Below are 25,487 nucleotides of genomic sequence, written 5' to 3'. Positions count from 1 at the left end.
ATTTCCATCTTTATAGGGCTGCATATAGTGTCACTTGGCATTTGTAGTCCCTAGCATCTATGTTCTTGATTTGAAGATGCCAGAAGAATGGTGGAAAGAAACGTTTGTAAGAACTGTAAAATAGAACTTTTAATTGTATAATGGAATTTAGGAATTCATTGATGTAAAAGAAGGTTTGTGTACAATTTTTTACTATTATTAGTTTGGAATGTTTTTATGAAGAAATGTATGAAAATCATTCTACTGTTTACACTGATGGACCTTTGTAACTCCAGGAGCATTAGAATATATGCTTACTACACAAATCATATATTTTAACTACTGTTACTTTCTATATATTCTATATTACTTTCTATAAATTTCAAGTATTTGACATACATTTGTGTATTAAGTGTTGCTTTAAAATGGACTAAGTTTTAATAAATGAACATTGTCACAGTCTTCCTGCTGCTGCATTTGTGCCCAGTAGGCTGACAATCTGTGGTGAACTTAGACAGTAGTATAGCAGTAATGCTCTATGTTAGTAATACCAAGATAATTTGGAAAGCAGATGAGAAAAAGTTACCCACCTAATTTTCCCTCAGTCATCAACTGAGGGCCTTAACTACGGTCACAGCTTCTGTGTAAAGCAGCGTGCATACATTCAAGATCTGTGTCTGTACAGTACAGCCTGTATTAGACGTATCCGTAGGGTGAGTTTTTTGCTTGTGGTATGCTGTGCATATCGTTGCTTACGTTACTCTGAGTAGTGTGTGGGTGGGATTGAGTGGTGTTTCTTCTTAAGACTGTTAAAGAAAGTGTCCTTGTTAAGGCTAAGTATGTAATTTGACACCACAAATTTTGTTTCTGAGTCAAAAATTAGAAGTGTGCTTTTGAATTTAAACAAAGAAACTGAAGGTAACTGGTTATAAATAAACCTCTTTGCTTAACAGACTATTAACTGTAGCAGATTATTTTTTTTCTTTTTAAGGATGAAAAATGAAGCTTAAGGAAAACAAAACACAGAAAAACTCTATGTTAGCATGGTCTCAGGTCAGCTGTAATTCTTGCAACCTAGGGAATATGGATTTGTTCATATTATACATATTGTACACAATTGTACACATATTATGTCTACAATTAAATAAAGCTTGGGGAAATTTGGCATGTCAATATCATGTTTAAAAGAGGTATTCTTGTACATGCAGAGAGTCTTCTCCTGCATTGAGGAAGAGCTGATGCAGATGTTTGTGTGCAGTGCAGTGCTTATTTCAGGCTTTTGTCCTTGCAGGTGGGCAAAGATCATCCTGATAGATAAAAGCAAAGTACTTTAAGATCATCCCGATAGAAGCCAAAATAACCTGTTGCATTCCTCAACAACAGTATAGTGAACAAGATTCAAATATAGTTATGAAGATGGCAAAGATGTAATTTACATTTTGACATTCATGTAATTTACATTTTGACATTCATAAATATCTCTACTAGATTTCAAATATGGTGTATTATAGGCTGAGTTTGTTTTGCCTTGTAGGGAATACTGCATAGAAGTGTTTCAACTTATATTATACACTTACCCTGACACATGATGTCTTTTTCTGGGGAAAAATTTGAACTAGGCACTTCTGTTGGAAGAAACCAATATGCAGGAGTTGTTATAGTATAATCCTAACTATAAAATTATATGTTATAGCCAGTAGGGTTCAGTATGTTTTCACTTCAGAGGTCTCTAGAGTACTGGCTGTTTGCCAAAAATCAAAATAATATATTAGAAACCATTTGTAGGAACTTCTTTAAAGTCATGTAGACTCAATGCCAAAATCTATATTAATTCCTCTTAGCAATGTTCACCATTTCAAATTCATAATTAGGATGCAAGGTGAGGCTGACACCTTACTCTGTTTTTCTAACTGCTAAACTACTTCAGGTAATCATAGAATCAAAGAATCATTGAGGTTGAAAAAGATCATTGAGTCCAGCTGCAAACCTAACACTGCCAAGTCCACCACTAAACCATGTCCCCAAGTGCAGTCCTCAGTCTTTCCAGTTAGGTGGTCAGTGGAAGGATTGAATCACTAAATTGAAGTAAATTACTTGTTTTGTATTGGAAGAATGCCTTTTCCTTGAAATGCCTAATCATGCTGCTTGATGAAAGTCTCACATATACATCAGCCACCAGACCATCTGCTTTTTTCCTCTTAGAAGCATACATAGGACAAAATGATAGTAAATCTTAAGGTTTCCCGTGCACAAATATGAATTTCACCAGTTTGAGACCTGAAGTGTAGGAATTTTCTGCTAGTGTCATCAAAAGAAAATTTTTCCTTAGTATCTGTTTAAGTCGTTTTCATAGTCGCCCAGGGTACCCTTTGGGGAAGAATGTGTACTTCTGAATTTATACCAAGCTTTGTGTCCCATAATTATGTCACTGACTTTAGCCCTTTCCTTCATGCTTATGTAATAACTGTGACTTAATCATGAGAATATTCCCATTTTGTTGCTACTGAGCTCCTTTCTTGTGTGTCTTTTTAAAAGATTTTACTAATATTTTCATTGGATTATTCATGTGATTTGTTATGCTCAGCAGAAGGAAAAGGCAAAGGTGCGAAATTTCAAACAAAAGCATGTGTTGTTGTAATACAAAGCTTTAAGCTCTATTATACATGTGAAATGCAAGCTGTCTCTCTGACCCCCAGTTACACTTAAAATACAAAACAAGTGCGCTGTCAGTTTTAAAAGTGCTTGATTAGTCTGGGATGGGACTGATACAGTTTTGTGCTGTTTGTGAACTCCAGGTTAAGGTCTAATCCTGGTTCCTTTATATCATATAGGCATTCTTATTTTTGAAGAGCAATACTTTTTAGTGATACAGAGTAACTGCAATTCTGTCTAGTTGATTCTGTTTTAAAAGAACCATGGAAAAATCTAAGGTATATAAAAATATTAGAAAAGGGATAATTTAGGGATAATTTAGGATTACTGAACATCTCTAGATTCACAGATTATACCTATGAGCAGGTCAAAAAGGTGTGGGTAAGAATTGGAGACTGAGGCAGAAAAAGGAACCTTGTGGCTCTTGTCTACTACAGGCCACCTTATCAAGGGGAACCTGTTGATGGAGCCTTCCTGCTCCTGCTACAGGAGGCATCATGCTCACAGACTCTTGTGCTGGAGGACTTCAACCACCCTGATATCTGCTGGGAAAATAGCACGGTGAGCTGTAGGCAATCCAGAATGCTCCTGGAATTCGTGGAGGATAACTTCCCGGCCCAGGTAACAGACAGCCTTACCAGAGGGGATGCATTACTTGGTCTTTTGGTCACCAACACAGGTGAGCTAGCTGAGGACATCAAGACTGGAGGCCAGATGGGTTGCAGAGATCATGCATTGGTGGAGTTCGTGGTCCTGAGGGATAGGGTCAGACAAGAAGTAAAGTTTGTACCCTGAACTTTAGGAAAGCAAAATTCCAGCTCTTCAGAGAGATAGTCATGGCAGCCACCAAGAGACTGCCCTCAGGGATGAGGAAGTGGAACAGAGCTGGGAGATCTTTGAGGAAGTCTTCCATAGAGCATAAGAGCTAGCAATCCCCAGGAGCAAAAAATAAGGCAAGGAAGACAGCACACCTGCATGGCTGCGTAGGGACCTGCTGGTCTAACTAAAGGGAAAGAAGCAAATACTCGGATAGTGGAGGCAGGGACAGATGACCTGCAAAGAGTATAGAGATGAAGTATGACTGTGTAGGGGAGGGTGAGGAAGGCCAAGGCAAACCTGGAAGTAAACCTGGCAGGGAACACAACAAATAACAGGAAGGGCTTCTACAGGTATGTTAATCAGAAAATGGAGGTCAAAGAAGGTGTACCCACTTGATAAATAAGACGGGTGAACGGGTAACAGCAGATGAGAGACTGAGCTACTCACCAACTTTTTGCCTCAGTCTGCAATGGCGACCTCTCTTCCCACACTGCTGCAGTGGACGGTCAGGAGGATGAGGACAGGGGGAGCAAAGTCTCTCCCACTGTAAGAGAAGATCAGGTTCATAACTACTTGAGGAACTGGAAGGCCCATAAGTCTATAGGACCCAATGAGATGCATCCCTGAGGGAATTGGCCGATGTAGTTGCCAAACCACTCTCCTTGATATTTGAAATGTCATGGCAGCCAGGGGAAGTCCCAGGTGACTGGAAAAAGGGAAACATCATACCCATCTTTAAAAAGGGTAGAAAGGATACCACCCTGTCAGCCTCACCTCTGTGCCTGGGAAGATCATGCAACAGATCCTCCTGGAAGCTGTGCTAGGGCACATGAAGGACAGGGAGGTGATATGAGACAGCCAGCACAGCTTCACCAAGGGCAAGTCCTGCCTGACCAACCTGGTGGCCTTCTAGGATGGAATGACGACATCAGGAGACAAGGGAAGATGTCATTTGTCTGGACTTCTGTAAAGCCTTTGACACAGTCCCCCACAACATCCTTCTCTCTAAATTGGAGAGATGGATTTGATGAGTGGACTGTTAGATGGATAAGAAAGTGGTTGGTCACATCCAGAGGGTAGTGGCCAATGGCTCAGAGTCCCAACGGGCATCAGTGACAAGTGGTGTCCCTCAGGGGTCCCTACGGGGACCAGTGTTATTTAATATCCTCATGAACGACATAGAGGGATCAAATGCACCCTCAGCAAATTTGAGGATGCACCAAGCTGAGTGGTGCAGCTGACACACCTGAAGGACAGGATGCCATCCACTGGGACCTGGACAAGCTCTAGGAGAGGGATCATGGAAATCTTAGGAGGTTTAGTAAGACCAAGTTCAAGGAGCTGCACCTGGGTCAGAGCAGTCTTGGTATCAATCCAAGCTGGGGGATGAACGGGTGGAGAGCAGCCCTGCCGAGAAGGACTTGGGGGTGCTGGTGGATGAGAGGCTGGACATGACCCAGCAATGTGCACTCACAGCCCAGAAAGCCAATTGTATCCTGGGCTGCATCAAAAGCAGTGTGGGCAGCAGGTCAAAGGAGGGGATTCCCTCTGCTCTGCTCTGGTGAGATCCCACCTGGAGCACTGCATCCAGCTCTGGGGTCCCCAGAACAGGAAGGACACTGACCTGTGGGTTGGAGCTCTGAGCAACCTTTCCTAGTAGAAGGTGTCCCTTTCCACAGCAGGGGTGGTTGGAACTAGATGATCTGTAAGGTCTCCTCCAACCCGAACCATTCTGTGATTCTATAATTCTGTGATTGCCTTGAACGTATGATTCTTCGTGAAGGGATAATTTGAGACCGTATAAATATTAGAGTAAAAAAAAAAGGCATAGGAAAGAATTAATTTTGGCAACCTTACAGAGGGAGGCTTTTGTTGATAGTGATCATTTGTTTGAGATTCATCTCATTTAAAAATCAGTGCAAGTTATTTGGGTGGCTTTGGTTTTGGTTTTCTGGGATTTTGTAGTTTGTGGGTTTTGGTGGTGGTGGTGGGGTTTTGTTTGTTTTATTTTCCCTGCAAGTTTTTATTATCAGAAGTATTAATCTAACAACTTAGAGTAAAAATTTTTGGAACTCACTTTATAATGTCTGAAATTGTCTGAAAACACTAATGGTTTAAAGATATGATCATTAATATGGTAATTTTCAATTAGCCTCATTGACATATTAATTATTTAGGGAAGTTTAGAGCCTAAAAGTTGGTGGCAATGCAAAAAGAAGGGAGTTAGGATGTATTAGAAATTGAAGGGCTTCTCAGCAGACATGGCTTTTAGAAGATGTAGAGCTGTTAAATGCACCTTTGGTGGAAAGTGTTTTCCAGAATTTGACATGATAGCCTTGAGTGTCTGTGTGTCTAGATAAATTAGCCCAAACTGAATGATGGTATCCTGTTGCTTTTCTCAGATTGCGGAAAATAGGAGCTAGCTTGCTTGCTTGTTTGGTTTCCCTGCCCTCTGCCAGAGGGATTCTGTCATTACTTTGGCAGTCCGTATTAGCATGACTTAAGTATGCTGTAATGTTGGGATTTCCAACAGCCTCCTGAAATAATGCAGACTAGGATGTTGACGTTATTTGTTTGGGTTTTGTTATATCTTTTTATGAATTATTAATTATTTTTGTAAGAGCTGTATTATGACTGTAAGTAATATGTAACTGGTAATTAAAATATCATGAATATACTGTTTCTTGCCAGTAGTTGTCTTTTCTTTGTTTTCCTGGTTTTCCATCTTCCTCCTAATACTATAAAATTATATTTAAGTTGCTCTCATAGCTTCAGTTGAAAGATCATGTAAATGTGGCTGAACTACGTGATAGCCCTTCTCCCCTTAGCTGTTGCAGAGTTACTGGAGCATAGCCTTACCGTGAGTGTGAGAGAGCATATAGCTCTCACAGCTCAGTAGGTAATTCTTGGATTATGTCAGGGATAGTGCCAGTAGGAGGGCAGTAGAAGGGTTACTTAGATAAAATGATTTAGTCCACAGCTTTAACAGAATGTAAATTAGAGCAAGTAGAATTAAAATTGTCATCATTCTTGGAAGCAAATATTTTTTTTCAATAATATATTTTTCATCCAAAAATATATACATTTATGACTCATAATGATCTGTGTTTATTATTGCAGCATTATTAAGCTAAGGAACAAATACAAAAGAAAGCAGACATAATTTTTTGCTTAATAATAATAACAATGCTTCTTTAAAGTCCCAACCCAAACCCTTCTGTGATTCTCTGATGATTCTACAGTACTTTGTACAGGAAGCGTGTCTTCCTCTGTTTTCTGTACTAGGTTTAATAAACCCTGTAATGCTTTTAATTTTAAATAATTATGGAAAATATTTTTTGTATCAATGTAAAATTAATTAATAAGGACTTACTGAGCTGGCAAAAAGAAGCATATTCATTCCGAGAGGATTCAGTGGTTTGTAACTAGTCAGCTCTGTTGTGATAAAGAAAGCCAGAACTACTGTCAGTGATCTTAGACTTTTCCCTTTACATGATTAATGAGTGGGGAACTTTTAAGGCACAATTGTAACGTTGTACTTGTTCTTATATAAGAACTAGTTTAAAAATACTTGCTGTTTCTTTTAGGGTGATGGATTGCCTTTCAACATGTGCAATTCTAGTGGTGGCCAGTCTGACTAGTACCACGATAGCGTTGCCATATAATATCACTGTGGAGTCCCTACACTTGGCTTTCAGTCAGAACGGGGTGGGAGGGCAGTCAGTATTTTAATTTATTTTTACTGCCTTTCTAAACAGCTGTATAAAAAAAAGTTTTGCAAGTTTAATCTTAATAATCTTCACCCAAAAAAGCAGACACACTGTGTCATAAAATAACTATTAGTGACTAGTTTGTATCCTATAAATCTAACTTGAGTTGATAATATGGTCCATTACCAGCTAACTGCACAGAGTATTTTTCATTTTACACTCTTCAGTTACTTTTTAGTGAAGTGTTAAAAAATATGAAGCTTTTCTCCTCTCTAAAATTGCACACTGTCTGTCTGTTATTAGGGAGATAACAGCTCTTATAAATGTTTCAGTAAGCGTTAAGTAGACAGTTATGTGCACTCTCATTCCACGCTTATTTGCTTACTGTAATAAACTGATAAAATATGTGTGGTTTGTCTCTGTGTTTCTGCAGGCATCATGAGTCACATAGATTTCCTTTAGAAATAATGTTGTGTCTACAGAATTGATTGGTTATTTTCATAAACCATCCAAAGGTACACAAACTACTTCTATAATTTAAACATATGCTCTGTAAGATTTGTAGGAGATTATCTCCTGGTTAGTAGATGCGTCTTGTTCTGTTAAGTCTGCGTAGTATTATTTTAACCCCACAGTGATTACAGGTATGTGCCCTGTGGGATTCTCTTAAGTATCACAACTCGATACATCAAAAATTTTAGAATTAAAAAACTCTGTTTACTAGACCGATGCAACTGTTAAATACACCACATTGCAGTCACATCAGCCTTTGTCAGCTCAAAACCCTTGCTACCAAGTTGAAGGTTTGAGAACTCTCATTTTCCAGAATTAAATTTCTTCAACATTCATATATTTTATTTATTTCCAGTACTGCCATGTTAAATGCAAGTGAAAATTAATGTTCTATAGGAAGAAAGAATCATGTCAGTATTCTGACTGTCCTTTGTGTTTCTGTTGCTATGTGTAGTATAATACTGAAAATAGAAGTGAATGGGCTCAGGAGTGAAATTGTGACTGAAACGAGAAGTAACACTGAAGGGGGCATAGATTAAAATCTCTAAAAATCACAGGGAGGATTCAGTAAAACTTGAATGAGTGTTAGAATTTAAGTACAGTGAAGGATTTTTCTGTTTGTATATGCATTTTGGAACATCTCATCCTGAATGTCATTACATGGCATATGAAGGACATGTTGGGGGGTCAGGCCCAGCCAGCACAAGTTGGTGAAAGGTGAAGGTCCAAAAGGCTGAGCCCAGTGGTATGAGATTCAACAAGGCCAAGTGCTGGGTCCTGCCCTTGGGTCACAACAACCCCAGGCAGTGCTGCAGGCTGAGGCAAGAGTGGCTGGAAAACTGCCTAGAGGAGAAGGACCTGGAGGTGCTGTTTAACAGCAGCTGAACATGAGCCAGCAGGGTGCTCAGGTGGCCAAGAAGGCCACCAGTGGAATCCTGGTTTGTGTCAGAAATAGTGTGACCAGCAGGACCAGGGCAGTGATTGTCCCTCTGTACTCAGCACTGGTGAGATCACACCTCAGTCCTGTATCCAGCTGTGGGCCCCTCAGTACAAGAGGGACATTGAGGTGCTGGAGTGTGTTCAGAGAAGGGCAACAGAGCTGATGAGTAAGTCCTATGAGGAATGGCTGAGGGAGCTGGTGGTGTTTATCCTGGAGAAAAGGAAGGTCGAGGGCGACCTTACTGCTCTCTACAACTACCTGAAAGGAGATTTTAACCAGGTGGTGTTCATTATCTTCTCCCAGGTAAGTGATAGGACAAGAGGAAGTGGCCTCAAGTTGCTCCAGGGGAGGTTTAGGTTTGGTACTAGGAAAAATCTCTTCACTAAAAGAATTATCAAGCATTAGAATAGGCTGTCCAGGGAATTGGTGAAATCACCATTCATGGAAGTCTTCAGAAGGCCTGTAAATGTGACATCTGGGAGCATGGTTTAGTGGGGAAGATGGCAATGCTGGATTAACAGTAGGACCTTGATTTTGGAGATATTTTCTAACCTTAATGAGTATATGATTCTATGTATCTACATGTTGGACTTCTGACTGGACTTGACTGGACTACTGACTTTTTATGTTTCCATTCCTATTAATAAATAGTACTAATAAAACCAACTGTGAATTAGCACAGAGAAGCTAGTCTACTTCAAAATACTTGTGTTAACATGAATTAAACGTGTGCCCTAAGTTTGTTAATGTAAAATGGGTGAACCATTTAATGAAATAACTTTTGCATTATTCAGGTCCCATTCAAATGAATAATAAAAGTTAAAGACTAAGCTTAAACTTAAAAATAAGACTTAAATTACATCTTAAAAGTTCAGTTTTGTTCATTATTTGAACAATGGTTTAAGTAATGTGCTGATTTGACTGCTTAATAACTTCTTACTCTTATTGTCTCTTTCTGTGTACCAATAAGATATTTATTATTCAAAGTACTTCATTCCTTATTTCTGGACAACAGAGTTGTTTTTTGAGAGTTTGACCTTGTCAGTTATTTCTAGAAAACTAAGCAGAGTATTAATCTGTGAAAGTTTGGGTCTTGTATTCAAAGAGGTTTTGAATTTTGAGTAACTGTGAAGGTCCATACAAATTGTACCTTTTCATACATTTTACATTGGCTGTAAATCTGGTCATGTGATGTCAAACAGGTTACTATTTTATAAATATAATTTAAAGTAACCCTAATGTTAGCATATATTTATGCATGTGAAATGGCTTTGGAATAAAAAGATACCAGGTTGTTGTGGATTTTGTAACATTTCACTGAACTGTGTTCTTGGACAAAAGTATTAGATATTTCCATACTTGTCAGATATCAGGAATTGGACTGAAAAAATTGACTCAATTTAAAAATGTGGTGCCTATATTCTTTAAGTGGTATTGCTACTATTATTTGAATAAGTACAGAAATTTATAGTATGTGTTCTATTGTAAACAACTGTATTTTCTTCTGATCGTATGGGAAAGTTAAAAATGTTGTCCCTGAGAACATTATATTATCTTTTTAAGGTGAGGAAAATGACTGAACTTCAACAATTTATTTTAAAAGTATTAGCAAATTGTACATATTCGAAGTTTGGTGGTGTGGAGTTTCCTCAGTTCAGAGGTGTTTTGAAACTGCCCTTAGTCTTCATACTTAAGACTACTGGTAGATAATTCATTTGTTTCTTAAAAAACTCATACTGGAGTTTTTATATTTTAAAGAAAGAAACAACTACATAAAAAGTTCAAAGTGAAATCTGATGTGGAAGGTTTTACAGAGGTGTTTGTGTGGTCACATCCTGCATGCATTGTTCTAGTTACAGTCACATAGTGGTTGAGTTTTAAGGGGATGAGAATCCTTTCTGCCTTTTTTCCTTCATGATTTATTTTTCATTCAGTATGATATGTGTGAAACTTAATGCACTTCCCAAAGCCACCTGAGAAAACACACTCACTCAGTTCCTCATTTAGTTTTCTTCAGCTTTCATCAGTGTAGTGCTCACACTGTTAAGCATTTATTAGTTGACCTTCACAGATACTCATTTGAGGTGATGGATATTATTAGCCTGGCTTTCCAGTTCAGAAACTGGTGCTCAGAGATGAAGATCAAGTTTTGTTATGTACTTGCTAACTTCCAAGTTTTTCAACAGGATAGTTTGCAACCAAAAGTTTTCCAGATGCCCTACCATTTCTGTAATAATTTATGGGTTTAAATCTCAGCTCTTACTTCATCTCCTATTATTCTTCTATTTCTGAAAGTATTCACTAAGCCTTTAGACCAGGCCCTCAGTGTTAAATGTGTCAGTCAGGAAAATGTAGCAGCCCTGCAAGTGCTTTGTAGAGAAGGCAAGATAAAAGCTTGTTCTCCTTGCTTAGCTGCTTGGAGTCTTGAACAGCCTGCTATCTGCAGTTGTCTCTTTCGCCTAATTACTCATTCAGGGTTGTGGGTAGGACAAAAGAAGAGGGACACTCATCAGTGGAAACATAAACAGGTGTATCTAACAGATCTACTGTAAAGTTCAGTAGCTCATAGAGCATTGACCAGACAAATGGGATTTTTGTGCTGAGCATTTGGCTTTTTTTAACCTCTGTTCTGTTTGTTTGGTGTTTGTTTCATGTAATTCCCCAACCTTTCCTTAGAACTTGTTTGAAGAATTCAGATTCACTTTTATGCAGATTTCTGCATATGCCTTAGTGTTGTACTTTTGAGCTCATGATTACAGATCTCCTTATCAGTAGTATCTGGGAATGTTTGCACACTGAATATCTTTTTTCATGCTATTTCTGCAGGATAGAATGGACCCAAACATCCTTGGGATTTCTTTTACTGCTTTTAGCGGCAGGACTGCTTAAAAAGTGGCAGCATCCTTCTGCTCTTTACAACTGTATTTTTACTTTTTCACCAGTGTAATTATTAGGCAACTTTTTTTTTGTGATTTTTAACAACAGAAGTAGAAGACAAAGACAATTTCTCATTACACTTTCACATTACACAGTGGGCTTGGGGTCACCCTGTAGTTCTGATGCATAGAATGTTTCTTGCTGGAAAAAACGTAACTATTCTGACTGTAACTCCTAAAAAACCTGATAATTTAATAGATAACTGTAGAGTTAAAAAATGAAAAGATGCTATAGTGGAAAGTGAGACAGATAACAACGAAGTTGAAGCTGCTTTTTCTCAGCACCAGAAATGATAGGCTCTGTTATCTGATATCTATTACTGCAATTTTTTTATGCATTTGAATATGTCCTTATATGTTTCTGGTTCACTAAAATTCTAACTTGAAAGCAGGTGTTCTAGCTGAGTGAAAAGTGCTGTATTTAATTGTTATTTTATTTGTTCTTCACTTACATTTGCCAACTGTTGTTTTGTACTTAACAGGTCACTTCTCAAGTCTCTGTGCCAACAAAAACATATGAACTGCTTCATCGAATGAGTGGAAAAGGATTAGCAGCTCATTATCACTTCTCAAGACAGCCAGGACTTTTTTGTGATCATATGGTACCTGTGCAAGTGACAGTAACAAATACAACCGATCAGAAGATAGACAATATTCACATTGAGGGGAAGAAATTACCTCCAGGCATGAGGATGCATGAGTTTAATCCAATAGGTAATCATATCCTATCTTTAAAAATACAGACTCTTAACATTTCAAATAGAGGAAAGTGTTTTTGCATAGCCAAACGTATACTCATATATATATATGTGTGTGTGTGTGTGTGTGTGTATGTATACGTGTGTATGTAGGTATACATACACACATTCATGCAACTATCTTTTCCTAGATAGTCTGATTTTAACAAAAATTTAATTCAGCTTCCCTTGTATTTGACTTTGAAAATAATTCCTTAGATCAGAACTTCCATGCCTGAAAGCTTACCTGCTTGTTCAAATATCAATTATGTTACAACTCTTCCAGCTGATACAATAAAATTTTTCTGTATACCAACAAATGTTGATTTTCTGACAGCCTTAGTCTAGAATGTCTGTTATGGGATATTGTTAAGAATGAGGATTTATATATTCACAATTGTTTCTTACCAAACTTTAAGTAAATTTGTAGATGCAATGTGTATTTTGGTGGCTCGGAGCATTGTCATTTTTTCCCTTGGCAGTAGAGAGGGAGTGTATGTTTTAGTTTACCTTATATCTACCATACTTCCACAAAGTGTGTCTGCCTAGACTGGATAGAAAGCAATGCTGCAGTCAGCCCAAACCTAAGTTGTTTCACTTTCTATCTGATTACAAGGGTTTTTTGCTAAATTTCTGTTAGTGGAAAGGAGTATAAAACCTGAGAAAGAACACAAATCATAGCAACTTTTATTCAAGAGTAGCATCTGTGCATGCAACCTGCTTTCTTTTTTTTAGGACACTGGTGTAGTCAGAAGGAACGAAAATGTCTATTTCATAATACAAATGGGAAGGACAGACATGCTCCTTTTTGACACAAGCTTCTATTTCTTTAGACACATTTCTTCTCCTTCAATGAGCTACATTATTATGTGAATCTGTATCACATTAGAAGGAACATGTTTTTAAAGCACAATAGTGAAGTATAGAATATTCTTTGTTTTAAGTAGTTAAGACTGTTGGTATTAAATGTCTCTATGCTATTAAAATACTTATTTTTTTAACATTGCAAAGGTTATACAGATTTACACCAAATTGTCCAATGCTACAGTTTATTTTGGAGTTAAAATTATGGAACTGTTTCCATTTTGGTAATGATATGCTTTATCAAGACAGTTATGTTTAGGAACTGTATTAATCTTTGTTTTAATACTAATTAATAATAATAATAATTTTGTTTTTTATATTAATTCCTCAAGATAAGAAGTCCTGCTCAGATTTCTGAATTCAAGTTAGTTTTGACCATCAGCTTTATTGTATATCCCTCCTTTTAAAACATTTAAAGAAATAAAGCACAAAGGCTTACAAGTAGAAATCTAGTAACACTGTAGATTGGATCAGGAGGTACTGTACCCACAGTAACAGTCAATTAAAAGTAGCATTCACATGTCTCACGTAAAAACCATGGAGGAAAAAAAAAGTAGAATTAATAAATTGTCCACTTAAGATTTCTTGAGCTCCACAAAACAATCCTACCCTTTAAAGTATTTATTTCTCCAAGAAGGACATTGTGCTATCTGTCCTGTGAAATGTGTGATTTCTTCTGCAGAAAATTAGCTATACATTATCTGTAGTTCCTTCAAAAATGTTACTTTTCTTGCTAAAATGCAAATTTTTGGTATTCTTTGTCACTTTATCTAGAACAGAGTTCATATACCCTGTTCTTATTCTGTTTCCAGCATTTGGAAAACACATCCTATAATTTGCCCAGCAGAACTAAGAGAAGTGTCAGTGTAGACAGGTATTCCTACTGGAGTATAAAGCTAGTTTTGCCTCACTTACTGCAATTACTGTTAGCAATTGTCCTGATTTTTCCAGTAGAAATGGTCCAAATTATTTCACTCAAGTCCCCCTGCACATTTTCTTGTTGACTAATTGCCTTTGCAACCCCGTTTGAAAACTTTAAGCTCAAAGACTTTGGTAAAGTTTATTCTGAATTTGAGCTGGAGCCTGTAATCTTTCAATGCTTTACACAGAGTCCGTGGAATACTTTGTTTTTCACTCATTCCCTAGCATTAGTTTAGACACTGCCTAACTGCATCAACTCCATGTTTCCGTATTTTTCCAAACTTGATATTGTTAAATTTTGTTTCCTTTTGTCATGGAGCAGTTGCCGACTTTTCAGTTCCTGAAAAGCATCAGATACGTTATGAATAGTCTGGAAATTGGACATTTTTCTGCCTGTCCAATTCTTTGTATTTGAATTCCTCTCTTTTAACTGTGCTTTTAGCTTTTCTTTGTTGTAATCTTGAGAAGTCCAACTTTGCTTTGGTGCTTGTTTTTAATACTTCTACTTAAAGCTTAAAAGAAAAAACCTTTAAAGAAAGCTTTGTCTTTACAACATTAAGGAAATAGTGTAGTGATTTAGTCAAGAAGCTGAGAATGATAATATCTCTTGATATCTTAACTGTCAAGAGTGTCTGTGACACACACACACACATATATATATATACTGCTTGTATAGCACAAAATGATCTTCCATTTTGTGTTTATAATCTTTCTTCTCCCTTCCAACTAATGCAATTGGAATATTGAGACATAAGTAAACCACAGTAATTATGAAATAGTTTAAGTTCAGCTAATTTTCCACTACTATGTGTATTAATGTAAATTTTAATAGTAGTTGTTGAGTTTTGCTATTTACTAACTAAATGTGCAAACTAGTGTTATTGAAAACGAAACCTCAGTGCTGGATCTGTACACAAGTAGAAGGATTTAACTTCAATATGTTTTTTTCTATAAAATATTTTCTTCAGTTATCTAATACAAATCCTTATTTTGTTGATAGAGCTGTAAGATTGAAATGGCAACATTTCATGTGCACTAACTGTGTGGGAGGGGGGATCCAAGACCCTTAAATGTCTAAGTGTGACATTTTGGTGACACTTACTTGAAATAAAACTACAGCTGGTGACACTTACTTGAAATAAAACTACAGCTGTTGATTCTTTTCTTATGGAGCTTTTTGGGGCTTGTTAACATAGGTTTTTAATTATATGAAGTTTGACTGTTTGCATCGGGGATCTTCTGTTGCCTTGCACGGATACTTTACCTGTTACAAATCTCTTCATTTAGAGTGCCTTGAGCCTGGAGGATCCACTACCGTTACAATGGGTATTGACTTCTGTGATTCTACTCAGACAGCCAGTTTCCAGTTATGGTGAGTTAGGGGAGGGTAATTTTTGGCTCTTGGAAGGCAAAAGTAGTGTTTATTGGAAGTTTACTTGCCAATAGCAGTCATGCTGTTCATTAAATATTTAGAGAATTAAACAAAACTCATAGCATGATGTATACCCAGCATGTTCTTAGAGAAATAATACATGATTAGTGTTTAGTTTTACTATTAGAAGAAATGTTTTCTTCAGCCTTCAAATTTTTTTTAGCACTTGCTTCTCAAAACACAGATTTGATAGTAAGCCCAGATCAGGGTTTGAAGTCATGTGTTTACACTCAAAAACTCTTTGATACATTGTGTTTGGTAGGCATAGTTTTCCCCTTGGTGTAAATGATACTAAGCAGAAACATTAAGTCCTCTTTTGATTTAGAATTATTTCTCTGTTTTTCAGCTTTATTTTTTTTGTTCTGCTCTTCTTGGGATTCTTCTTATTAACACCCTCTTGAAAGGAGCAGTCAGGTCTGACTATTCTCCTGTAGTGTTTTGTGTGTGTTCTGCCTTGTAAGAAATTGCAAGTCATAAAAGCACTTAGTGTGAGCAATTTTACTACCTTAAGTGCTTATTATGGCTGTTTGTGATCTATGTAACATGACTGCATGAAACCAACCCCAAAACTTGCTGGCCTAAAGAGTTTATTCCTCATGCTGTAGATTCTTTTAAATAAATAGTGAGAGAATGAAAACAAGTAACTTGCTAGCCAACTAGATTTTGTCTTACATTCTTGATTTACATTTTTTGTGCTTTTTATTGGCATGTTCAAGGTCCTCCTTTGTATGAGTTCCTTCTGCATTCTAGGATAACAGGGAACCTGTTCACCCAGTGAGAATTCTGTTATAAACTAGCATTTGAAAGCAGGGTAAATTTATGGTAGCGATGTCCAAACACTGGGAAAGAATGGAAGGGGGAAACCTTCTTTTAGAGCTGTTCACTTTTATGTAGTCTTTGAAACTGTGCAACAGCAGTATGTAGATCTGCACGTCTTTTTTTTTTTTACACATTCTGAAATAATGGGGGTTTTACATGTTTTGTTGCAAGAATCACTGTTTTCAATGTTCTGTACAAAAAAAAATATATTGAAGAGACATTCACATTTCTGCAATCCAGTTTAAGGGAAACCCTTTGAGAAAGTTCTCTACCCCTGTCTTAAGTACTGTAACAATTTTAGTGTACTGCTACTAAGGACAGCCTGTGTAATTTACAGGTTATTAAAGACAGCGTGAAAATATTAATCATAGAGATGTACCCTAGTGACTCCAAAAGTACTGCTAAAATAAAATTGCTTGTTCTAGGGGCAAGAAGGTTTTGCTGTTGAATTTTTTCTTTCCATTTGTCAAACCTTTCCCAGTACAACGGATACTCCTACATAGTCATTTTACACCTATTTGTACCTCCAGCAAGATGTCTGCAGCATGTAGTTTATGTGCATCATGTTGTCATAGCTGGTCTGTATACTATTTGCTGGAATTTGGAAACAGCTTTGAACTGTTGCCTGATGCTAGGTTTGTTTGGGAAGGAAGTTCCCTTCTGCAGAGTGCAATTTCAAAATTGCTTCAAAATGATAGGCTCTCTTTTCCTAAATATATTTGAGTTTTTTAAAAGAGAATATTCTCAGTTTATCAAGCAGAAACATTCTTTTTTAAATAGAGCAAATATTTTTCTTTCAAGTGCATATTTTCAGTATACCAATGGTTTGATTTCAAACTTACACCGTTTATTTAAGAATCTTAGCAGTGATGAGGATAAGCAATGTAGCATAACACATTGATTTTATGCAGATCATCACCTTTATGTTTTGGGAGGTCTGCTGTATTAGTGATATATAAAAACTGATTACTTTCTCCAACATTGCCTAGTAATTGTTTATTATTTTCCTATTAGACAAACAAGACAGATCAATATTCCTGAACACCAACCAGACTATGAGTAACATCACTGTAAATAGATTTGCCTCAGACCTCAGTGGTGTATTCATTTTAATGATTTAGACAATGTGAGTCCAATGACAAAGTGCTCAAGCTAAGTTTAAAATTAAATTAAGAATAGGAATTGCTTACTTTGTTCCTTTGCTAATTGATAGGGCCTTGTTTCTTTGTCACTAGTTCTTAGAAAATAGTATAATAATAGGTAAAATGTTCTTTGCGTTAAATTTGCTATTTGAAAACATATGCTGTTCAAAATGGTACTCATCTGCAATATCATTGAAGAAATTGTGCAGTGTGATGTTTTGGGAGCAATGTCTTAGACAACTCAGATGCAGCCTTTTTAACTTGTCATATTTCTTAAAAAGCTTTTATCCAAAAGAAGGAATGACTTCTAGAAGTTAGTCAAAATATAGTTGAAATACTGTGTGAAATATGTTGATATTCCTGTATTTCCTACTAACATACCCTTATGAAAGACATTGTCAGTTATTTTGCATTTTTGTTAGAAGCATGTTCAGCAGTAAAGTGTTCCTGATCATAACAATTTTCTTTATGTTGTTCTAAGAGGAGCACTTTATCTTGCATCAAATGTAATTGATCCTGAAGTGGTGTAATCACAATTACTCACTTTCTTAATTGGCCTGCCCAAAATCAGAAAATGGAAACCGATCGGCAGTGTTTAAATCAATAGCTTTGTAGTAAAGCTTGTGGGGGTAGGGACGTAGTGGTAATGGGTAGATCAATTGGTCTTAGATGCCAATCATGGACTGTGTGTTTTGCATAGCAAACACTACCTTTCTGCTAGGGGATGTGCTGTGGTACTATTGGTTCGATAAATACAAACTGTATAAAGAAAAAACCTAACAAGAGCCATAAAATATTTAGTTCTTTTTCTCAATTTGTTGTACAGATTCAAGGACAATGAAGGAGAAACTGCATTAAAGAGAGGTTTGAAGGGCTGAGCTTTGAAAGACCTCCCTCACAAATACTGTTTCTGTTAAGCAAAACTTACCAAGATCACATATCTAATTAAAAAGAAGTGAAACCCCTTAACTTGAAAACTGTGCCTAATGCATTTATTTAGAATGTGTATTAGAATGTTCTCGCTATGTACTTGTAAGAATATCTCTTCATTGCTATTTTTCTTGTGCCACCTCCTTGCAGAGGCAGACTGTTTCAGCCACACTGGTGTTCTGCATGATAATACCTCTCAAGCAGAATGTTAAAGAGGAGTAAATGGAGGAACTTGGTCTCTTAAAAGATTTTTTTGAGTGATGCTTTGTCTTTTTGGGTTACTTTGTTATCATTCTGCAAGCAGGATATACACAGCTTAGAAGCTTAAAGCAATTTATTATGAGCTAACTCACCTGCAATGTAGGTTGCTAGTTGAATCCTAGTTAAATTTTAGTATATTCATCATCCCAAAAACAGACTTCAGCCTTAGGCAGGCAGGTAGGCAAAGGGTGAGCAGTTGAGCAAAGCTGAGGAAGTTGAGCAGTTGAGCAAAGGTTGGAATGTATCCTTGATGCAACAGACTAACTGCAGTACTCCACTGACTGTGCAATTACTTTTTTTTCCCTTGTCAGATTTTCAAGATTTCCACCTCATTGTGTCTTCTCTTGAATCCTTGAGCTCCTAGTGATCGCTACCTTAGCACTACCTCATATGCTATCTTTATTGTCTTGCTTGTTTCTACTTTTCAGATATTCTCAGGTCTTTCTCACAGCTTACCAGTTTTCTGAGATATCTGAACAAAGATTTGGGAGCTTTGCCATGTCAGAATTTGGTTGAGAAAAAAGACAAGGAAGGTTATAGAGACAAAGAAGGTTCCAGCATATACATACCCTTATCCTATTTTGTGTACTTATATTTAGCGTTATGAATTCCTGTCTGCATTTGTAAAACCTAGTAGGCAAATCTCCAATTTCTTGTAGGTATCTGATGAATAAGGAAAGGTAAAGGCGAGATCTCCTTTTTACCACATTGAAAGCTGAAGAAGAAAGTTTGTCTTTACCTCTTCTTCCCTTTTCATCCCCTCTTTACAGACTCTCTTGGCTGTTCCCAAAACCATGAAAGAACAGTTTCTGGAGAACCTGTTCTCTTCTTTTCCCTATATGAACTATATGTAGGGTGTTGTTTAGCTTTTTTTGAAACCACTTGGTGTAAGGGGAAGAGTCCATGCCGTGCATCTCTTTTGCTAGTTTTCTCAGGGTTTAAGTGCAAAGAGTACAATCAGAGCTCCCAAGAAGAAAGGGAGATGGAATGAAAGCAGCAACTTCTATACCTTCCATTCTTTTTCAGAATAATTAGGTCATGGAAAAAAAATGTGATATGTGGCAGAGGTTTTTACAAACAGAAGCTGGCTACCTTATATTGGCATTTCATATATTCCAGTTCATTAGAAGGGCTAGGACCATGTACATACTTTTCTGCTGTTGTTATGCTGATAGAAAAGGAAGCTGTCCATTACTTCATCTGCGTTGGACTATATAGAGAAAATATTTTGCTGATTACTCCAGAAGAGGTTGGTGTAGCAAGAAGAATATAGCATTTTCTTAAATGAACTAAATCCCATGAATGAAATTTGAAAACCTTGTTCAGTCTGCTCTCTGCAGGTTCTACCTTATTGTAAAAGATTTTGCTCTAAATTTTTTTTTCCAAGGAAGAGATTTTTTGCAACATGAAATTCACTTACTTCAGTCTGTGTTGCTGTAGAGTCTTGTCAAGCAGAACTCCTACCTGCAAAGTGGAGTAAATGAAGAGGATCAGCTGCTTAGCAGTCAGTATTTCTGTTGAGTGCAAGCATGCATTCAGGTGTAGATGCTTGCACAAAAGCATCTGATTAAAATTATGTAGTGGAATATGTTATGGAATATATTAAAAGCTAACGTTAGAGATGCATTACTGTCTTCACAACACTGTCACTTGCATTTTCACATTTGCTGTTTCCTTTCCTAGTGCTTTGTCAGCAGATCACCAAGTTGTTTATAGATGTAGGACAAGAAATCTGGTACTTTTCTCTTTATCTCATTACTCTAAAGTAGTCGGTTGGCCCTATTCCAGAAAACAATTATACTGAGATAGATAACTGACCTGGAAAAAACAAGGCTGGACATGGACAACTGCTCTCATTTGTTCTATTGCTTTGACCTTTTTTCTCATAAAAGCCAGATACTGTACTTTCCTCAGCAAGACTATGAGCAAGGTCTCTTAGACTTCTCCATTCCATGTTTTGTTTTGCAGTAACTTAGCAACTTTGTGTTGCTCTTCCTTTTCCATTCTTTTTTGATTATTTTTGGAGATCTTTTGAATATAAGACAAAAATATTAAGCTGGTTTGGGATAAGTGTATTCTGGGACAAGCAGCCACTGGGAGTGAAAGAAAAAAGGATAATATAAAGAGCAAGAAGAATCTTCCCCAGTCTCCTATTAGAGTAATAATTTATTAGAAACCTTGGAAATTAAGACTTTAAACACTGCTATTGTGGAATCTTAAAAAAGCCTCATTCAAAAGTGTTAATATCATTTTCATTAGTTTTAAAGAAGATTTTGCCATCGTTGTCCTGAAGTCTTACATTGTGGCAGAGAACTTCTTTCCCAGGAACCCTTTGAAGCCAATTATTTAAAAAAAAGAAAAGGGAGAGATGAGAGAGGGAATAGCCTCTGGTTTCAAATGGCAGGTGCTAGCTGGTCCAACTGCAGCCATCTAAAGAAAACTTAAAACTGCACATCTTCTTAAGGGTTGAATGTTAGACCTGCAGTGTCATTTATCATGGAGCCAGTAAGTCTGCCTATGATCCTGTGGAAGCATTATTGTCTCTCATCTGTTCATCTTAATTGGGTGCATCAGAAGATAAATTCATATGATCCTTGAAATTGAATCAGGAATGTGATGTAAGCCTTTTAAAAATACAATATGTACAGTTTAACAGTTTTTAAGGCATAAGTAGGAGTAATGATGTCTAACATTATTTGCCCCTAAGTTCACAATTAAATATGAAACAGATTTTGCAAACTAGTGGCAAGGTACTATCCTTGGACATCCCCAGTTGTTTGATTCTTTTAGAACTTCCTTCTGAGGACTTCTCATTAAGCATTCTTGTTCTGCTAAGGCTGTAACTTTCCAGTTGCACTTGATAATGTCAGAAAATTCAGTCTTTAATTTTTGAAATCTGAAAACAGTTACATTTCATTGGCCTGAAAAACTTTGGTTTGGTTTTTTTCCAGTAAGCTTCTTCAGCTTGATCTTCCAGGATAGTTAGAGCAACACCACCTGAGAGGTGTTTCAGTGCAGCTTGAACGAGTTGTTCAGCAGATTCTTAAATGTTAATGTTCAAGCTTCAGATCACCTCTGCAGTTTTTTGTTTAAGCATCAGTTATACTAATAATATTATTAAAATTACAAATAAATGTGTTAAATACACTGGAATTTAGTTTACTTGGTATTGCAGGAAATTAAGTAGTTGTACTGTAAAATTCAGTATTATTATTAAACTTGTCCATTAGATGTCCGATGAAATCTCCATCTTTGGAGATACTCAGAGTTCAAATAGACAAGGCCCTGAGCAATGTGAACTAAGGTGGCTCTGGCTTGAGCAGGAGGTAGGACCAGGTGATTTCTTAATGACCTTTCTGAATTATCTGTGGTTCTATAGAATTATGAATTACTTTTGTTAAATTAGATATTATGAGCTCTCTGATATATAAAGATGTAATAAAAGAGATGTAGATCAATAAACAAAAGCTGTATATTTAGCCTGTGAAATGTCTGATAAAGAGAATCTGTAAGGAAAAATGGTTTTCTCTAGCTGAAGAAGAAATTTACAAAGTACATTAGAATTAAAGTAATACAAAGTAAACCAGATGCTGACTAAAGTGAAATTAAGAACGAAGTGGTTTGAAGAACACTAAGCAATCAGAATTTCTGTTTGTAGGCTATGAAGAGTTCATGGTTTATCAAAAAATATATACTAGCTATTTATTCACTAGAGAAAAGGCAAGTGGAATGTTTGTTAACAGCAGAGGTGTCAAGTGGTCCTCTTGAGCAGTTACAGCCCTATAAAACCCAAGCTATGCTCATGCTTTTATTCCTTCTTATTGTGAAAATATTATAAGCATTTTAAAGCAATCTAATAATTGATAAGTCAAGTTTATGTACAAGTGGCATGTCCAGTCAATGAAAGATATGAATCATTGTACACAAGACAGTGTACTCAGCTGTACTCAGCTGTTTCCTGCTGAATTATGTAGTGCACATCTTGCTTGAATATGAAACATAACATTGGCTGAATGATCAGTTGAACAGTGCCAATGAAAGTATTACCAGAAGTGTTAGGCTTGTAGTCCAAGTAGTAGATATAAACAGCAAAACATTAATGAGGCAGCTGATTAAAGACCCTTCTATCAACTCTTAAGCTGATTGAGTTCTTAATCACTTTTCAAAGGAAAAATTAAAAAAAAAATACTTCTTTCTTATTTTACAGTGCACTTAACCAGACCAGCCAATCAAACAATTCCTGGTGTTCCATTATAAAAATTACTTTAGAGATGGATGGTATTTAAAGTAATATGGGGGGGGGGGGGAAGAGAATTTTTTTGCTTTTAAAAGCAGCATTTCATAAATGATTCTTTGTAAGGGAAATACTAGCCCGGTTTGAAGGGATTGTTTCCCTGTATGTTTACTAAATAGCAGTTGTGAAAAAAGTTAGCATCAATGCTGGGGTTTTTTTGAATAGCCCATACTTGAGATTGCATCCATAAGCATGATTATAACACATCAGAAGCTAGAAAATAAGGTTGTACTAGGTCCTAAGCATTTGCTTTTGAAAATGGGTAATTATGGTAAGTATTAGAATTTTGAGAAATAGGGCTGTAAAATGCTTTTCTGTTTTCAGGTGGCTTATCTTACATCTCTAGGAGGGAGACACATGTTTTCTATGTTATTAATCTTTTTTCATCAGTCTGTCTTGTTTCAGAATTTTGAAGTTGAAGAGTTATAAAAAATGAGTAACACGGGTTTTAGGTAGTTTAAATACCATGGATCTTAATTGATGAAACATATTTTCCATTCTAACAATTGTATTGCTATATTTAAATAAGATATCTGAGCCATATCAGCAATCAATATGTATTGACTATTTGGTACATCAGTTAAGAAAAGTGTTCTTCTCTAAAAATTTCTCAGGCCTCAAAGCATTAAAAAAGAATCTGACTGCATGTACTGATCCTGAATTGCTGGGCAAGTCTCTTACAGTAATAGGTAGGCAAAGAAACACAGCAGAGTGAATGTATCTTGAGTTTCTGTAGCCTTGAGGAAATCTACAACAAAATAGTAGGGAGCTTAGAGAAGTGAATGGATAGGGAGAGCAAGTTCACGGTATGATACTTATTTCTTAAGGTGGAATCTATAGCATTTAATAGTAGTATGCTTCTAGTGATGCTACTTTTTAACTCTGCCATTAAGAAAGCAGCCACAAGTTCTGCAATTTTCCAGTGTGCATTTGTAACAGCCACTATGCTGTGTGGTTTTGTTTAAATATACAAAATGTTGCAAAATTGAAGTTATCAAAGATATTTCTTTTTTACTACCATATTTATTGTTTGTCATGCTTGTGGTTTTTTCAGACAATAATCATTCTTTGGTCTGAAATACCTTTCCTATGTTCTGGCCTATTTCTGGGACAGCTGTTACTGATGACAGGATGTGTGAATAACAGTTCTTCTACAATTTGTAAAAATGCACAATAATTTGTCCTTTGCAAGCATTCAGTTTGAGTGGGATGCCTTGTAGATTACACCTAAACATTGATATGAGTAAGAAATATTTTCAGAAATGCAAGGCCATGCATACTGTATTAATACTACATTTGTTCTGGAGAAAATGGATCACCTTTACTAATGTAAGAAGGTAGAAGGCTTTCAGTTTAATGAAATAGGAATCATTCAGGTAGTTTTTACACTTTTTAAAGATTCCATTGAAAATTTGGAGCTGATATGTATATATCAATCTATGTTGTAGCACTTGGTTGATTCTGTGTAATTTCTCTTTTCCTAGCACAAAGGATGATCATTTCAATGTTAGCATTCAACCCCCTGTTGGAGAACTACTCTTGCCTGTCACTATGTCAGAGAAAGACTTTAAGAAGGAGCAAGGTGAGCAATATTTCAGCAGCGTCACTAAATATGTTTGGGAAGAGGGCTGTATGCCTTTCAGTTTCCAAACGTACAGCAAGTGCTTCCAGTTGTAGGTGGTCATATTAGTCACTCTGATACTAATAAGCAGTTTAAAAATATCTTAAAAAGAATGTACAATGAAATTTGACAACTTTTCAGTGGGCCTTTAAAAAGCAAAAAGCCCACCCTTTACCCTGAAACAGTCTTCTGACTGAAAATGTTTTGGCTTCCTATCATGGAATGTGAATGTCTTTCCTACCAACAGTAAAGCAGAAAATTGGAATGCCAGCTCAAGGAAATAACCCAAATATATGTTGATATTGTGTCCATTTTTACTAGTCTTTATTCCAAGGTTGATTTTAAATACTACTAGCGTACCTGTTCCTCAGGTACTTTGAAGATTATTTTAATATATTCACTTTCAAACGCTTCATATTAAAAAAATATTCTTATTGGACTACTGTTTTGGAAAGGTGACATGGTTTTTATACTTCTGCATTCTTCTGATATCGTGTCTTTAAAGAATGTAAGTTTCTGATGCTAGTCCAAACAAAAACCTCCTTAACAGCTTTTAGTGACTTGACTATTTTATGCAAAATAATTAGAAAAAATTGTGCTTAGGTTTGACCATGTGTTAAATGGAATAGTCAATACTGCTACCCTTAATTTGTATATGATTCTTGGATATTTTAAAGTATAAATGGTTACATTTTGGATGCATTTAAATGTAGTAGTGTTTACTCATCTATCTCAATGTATGGGGATTTACATGTGTAAATCTCTTCACACTGAGATGAGAATATACCCATGGGATCCTATCTCATTGCTGTGTAAGGCTCAGAAACTCAGTATATCCATCAAGCAGTCAAGAACACCTATGAGTAATGTTATGAATTATTAGTTATTGCTGTTGAGCATTTCTTGCTTTTGTATTT

The 25,487-nt window shown here is 36.4% G+C and overlaps 1 protein-coding gene across 3 annotated transcripts in view; it reads left to right on the top strand.

Annotated features, from left to right (window-relative positions):
• Positions 1 to 25,487, top strand: part of AP3B1 (adaptor related protein complex 3 subunit beta 1) — a 148,811-nt gene that overhangs the window by 105,516 nt on the left and 17,808 nt on the right. For all 3 annotated transcript variants that reach the window (XM_051788095.1, XM_051788094.1, XM_051788096.1), the window contains exons 23-25: positions 12,032 to 12,263; positions 15,359 to 15,443; positions 24,434 to 24,531. In XM_051788095.1, the coding sequence (XP_051644055.1) occupies positions 12,032 to 12,263; positions 15,359 to 15,443; positions 24,434 to 24,531 (415 nt within the window). The remainder of the gene's footprint in view (positions 1 to 12,031; positions 12,264 to 15,358; positions 15,444 to 24,433; positions 24,532 to 25,487) is intronic.

This window comes from Manacus candei, unplaced genomic scaffold (genome assembly GCF_025592945.1).
Source record: "Manacus candei isolate 608988 ecotype Guabito, Panama unplaced genomic scaffold, ASM2559294v1 h1tg000024l, whole genome shotgun sequence".
Classification (NCBI taxonomy): domain Eukaryota; kingdom Metazoa; phylum Chordata; class Aves; order Passeriformes; family Pipridae; genus Manacus; species Manacus candei.
The sequence above is the reverse complement of the archived record's forward strand: the minus strand, read 5'-3'. Positions and strand labels throughout refer to the sequence as shown.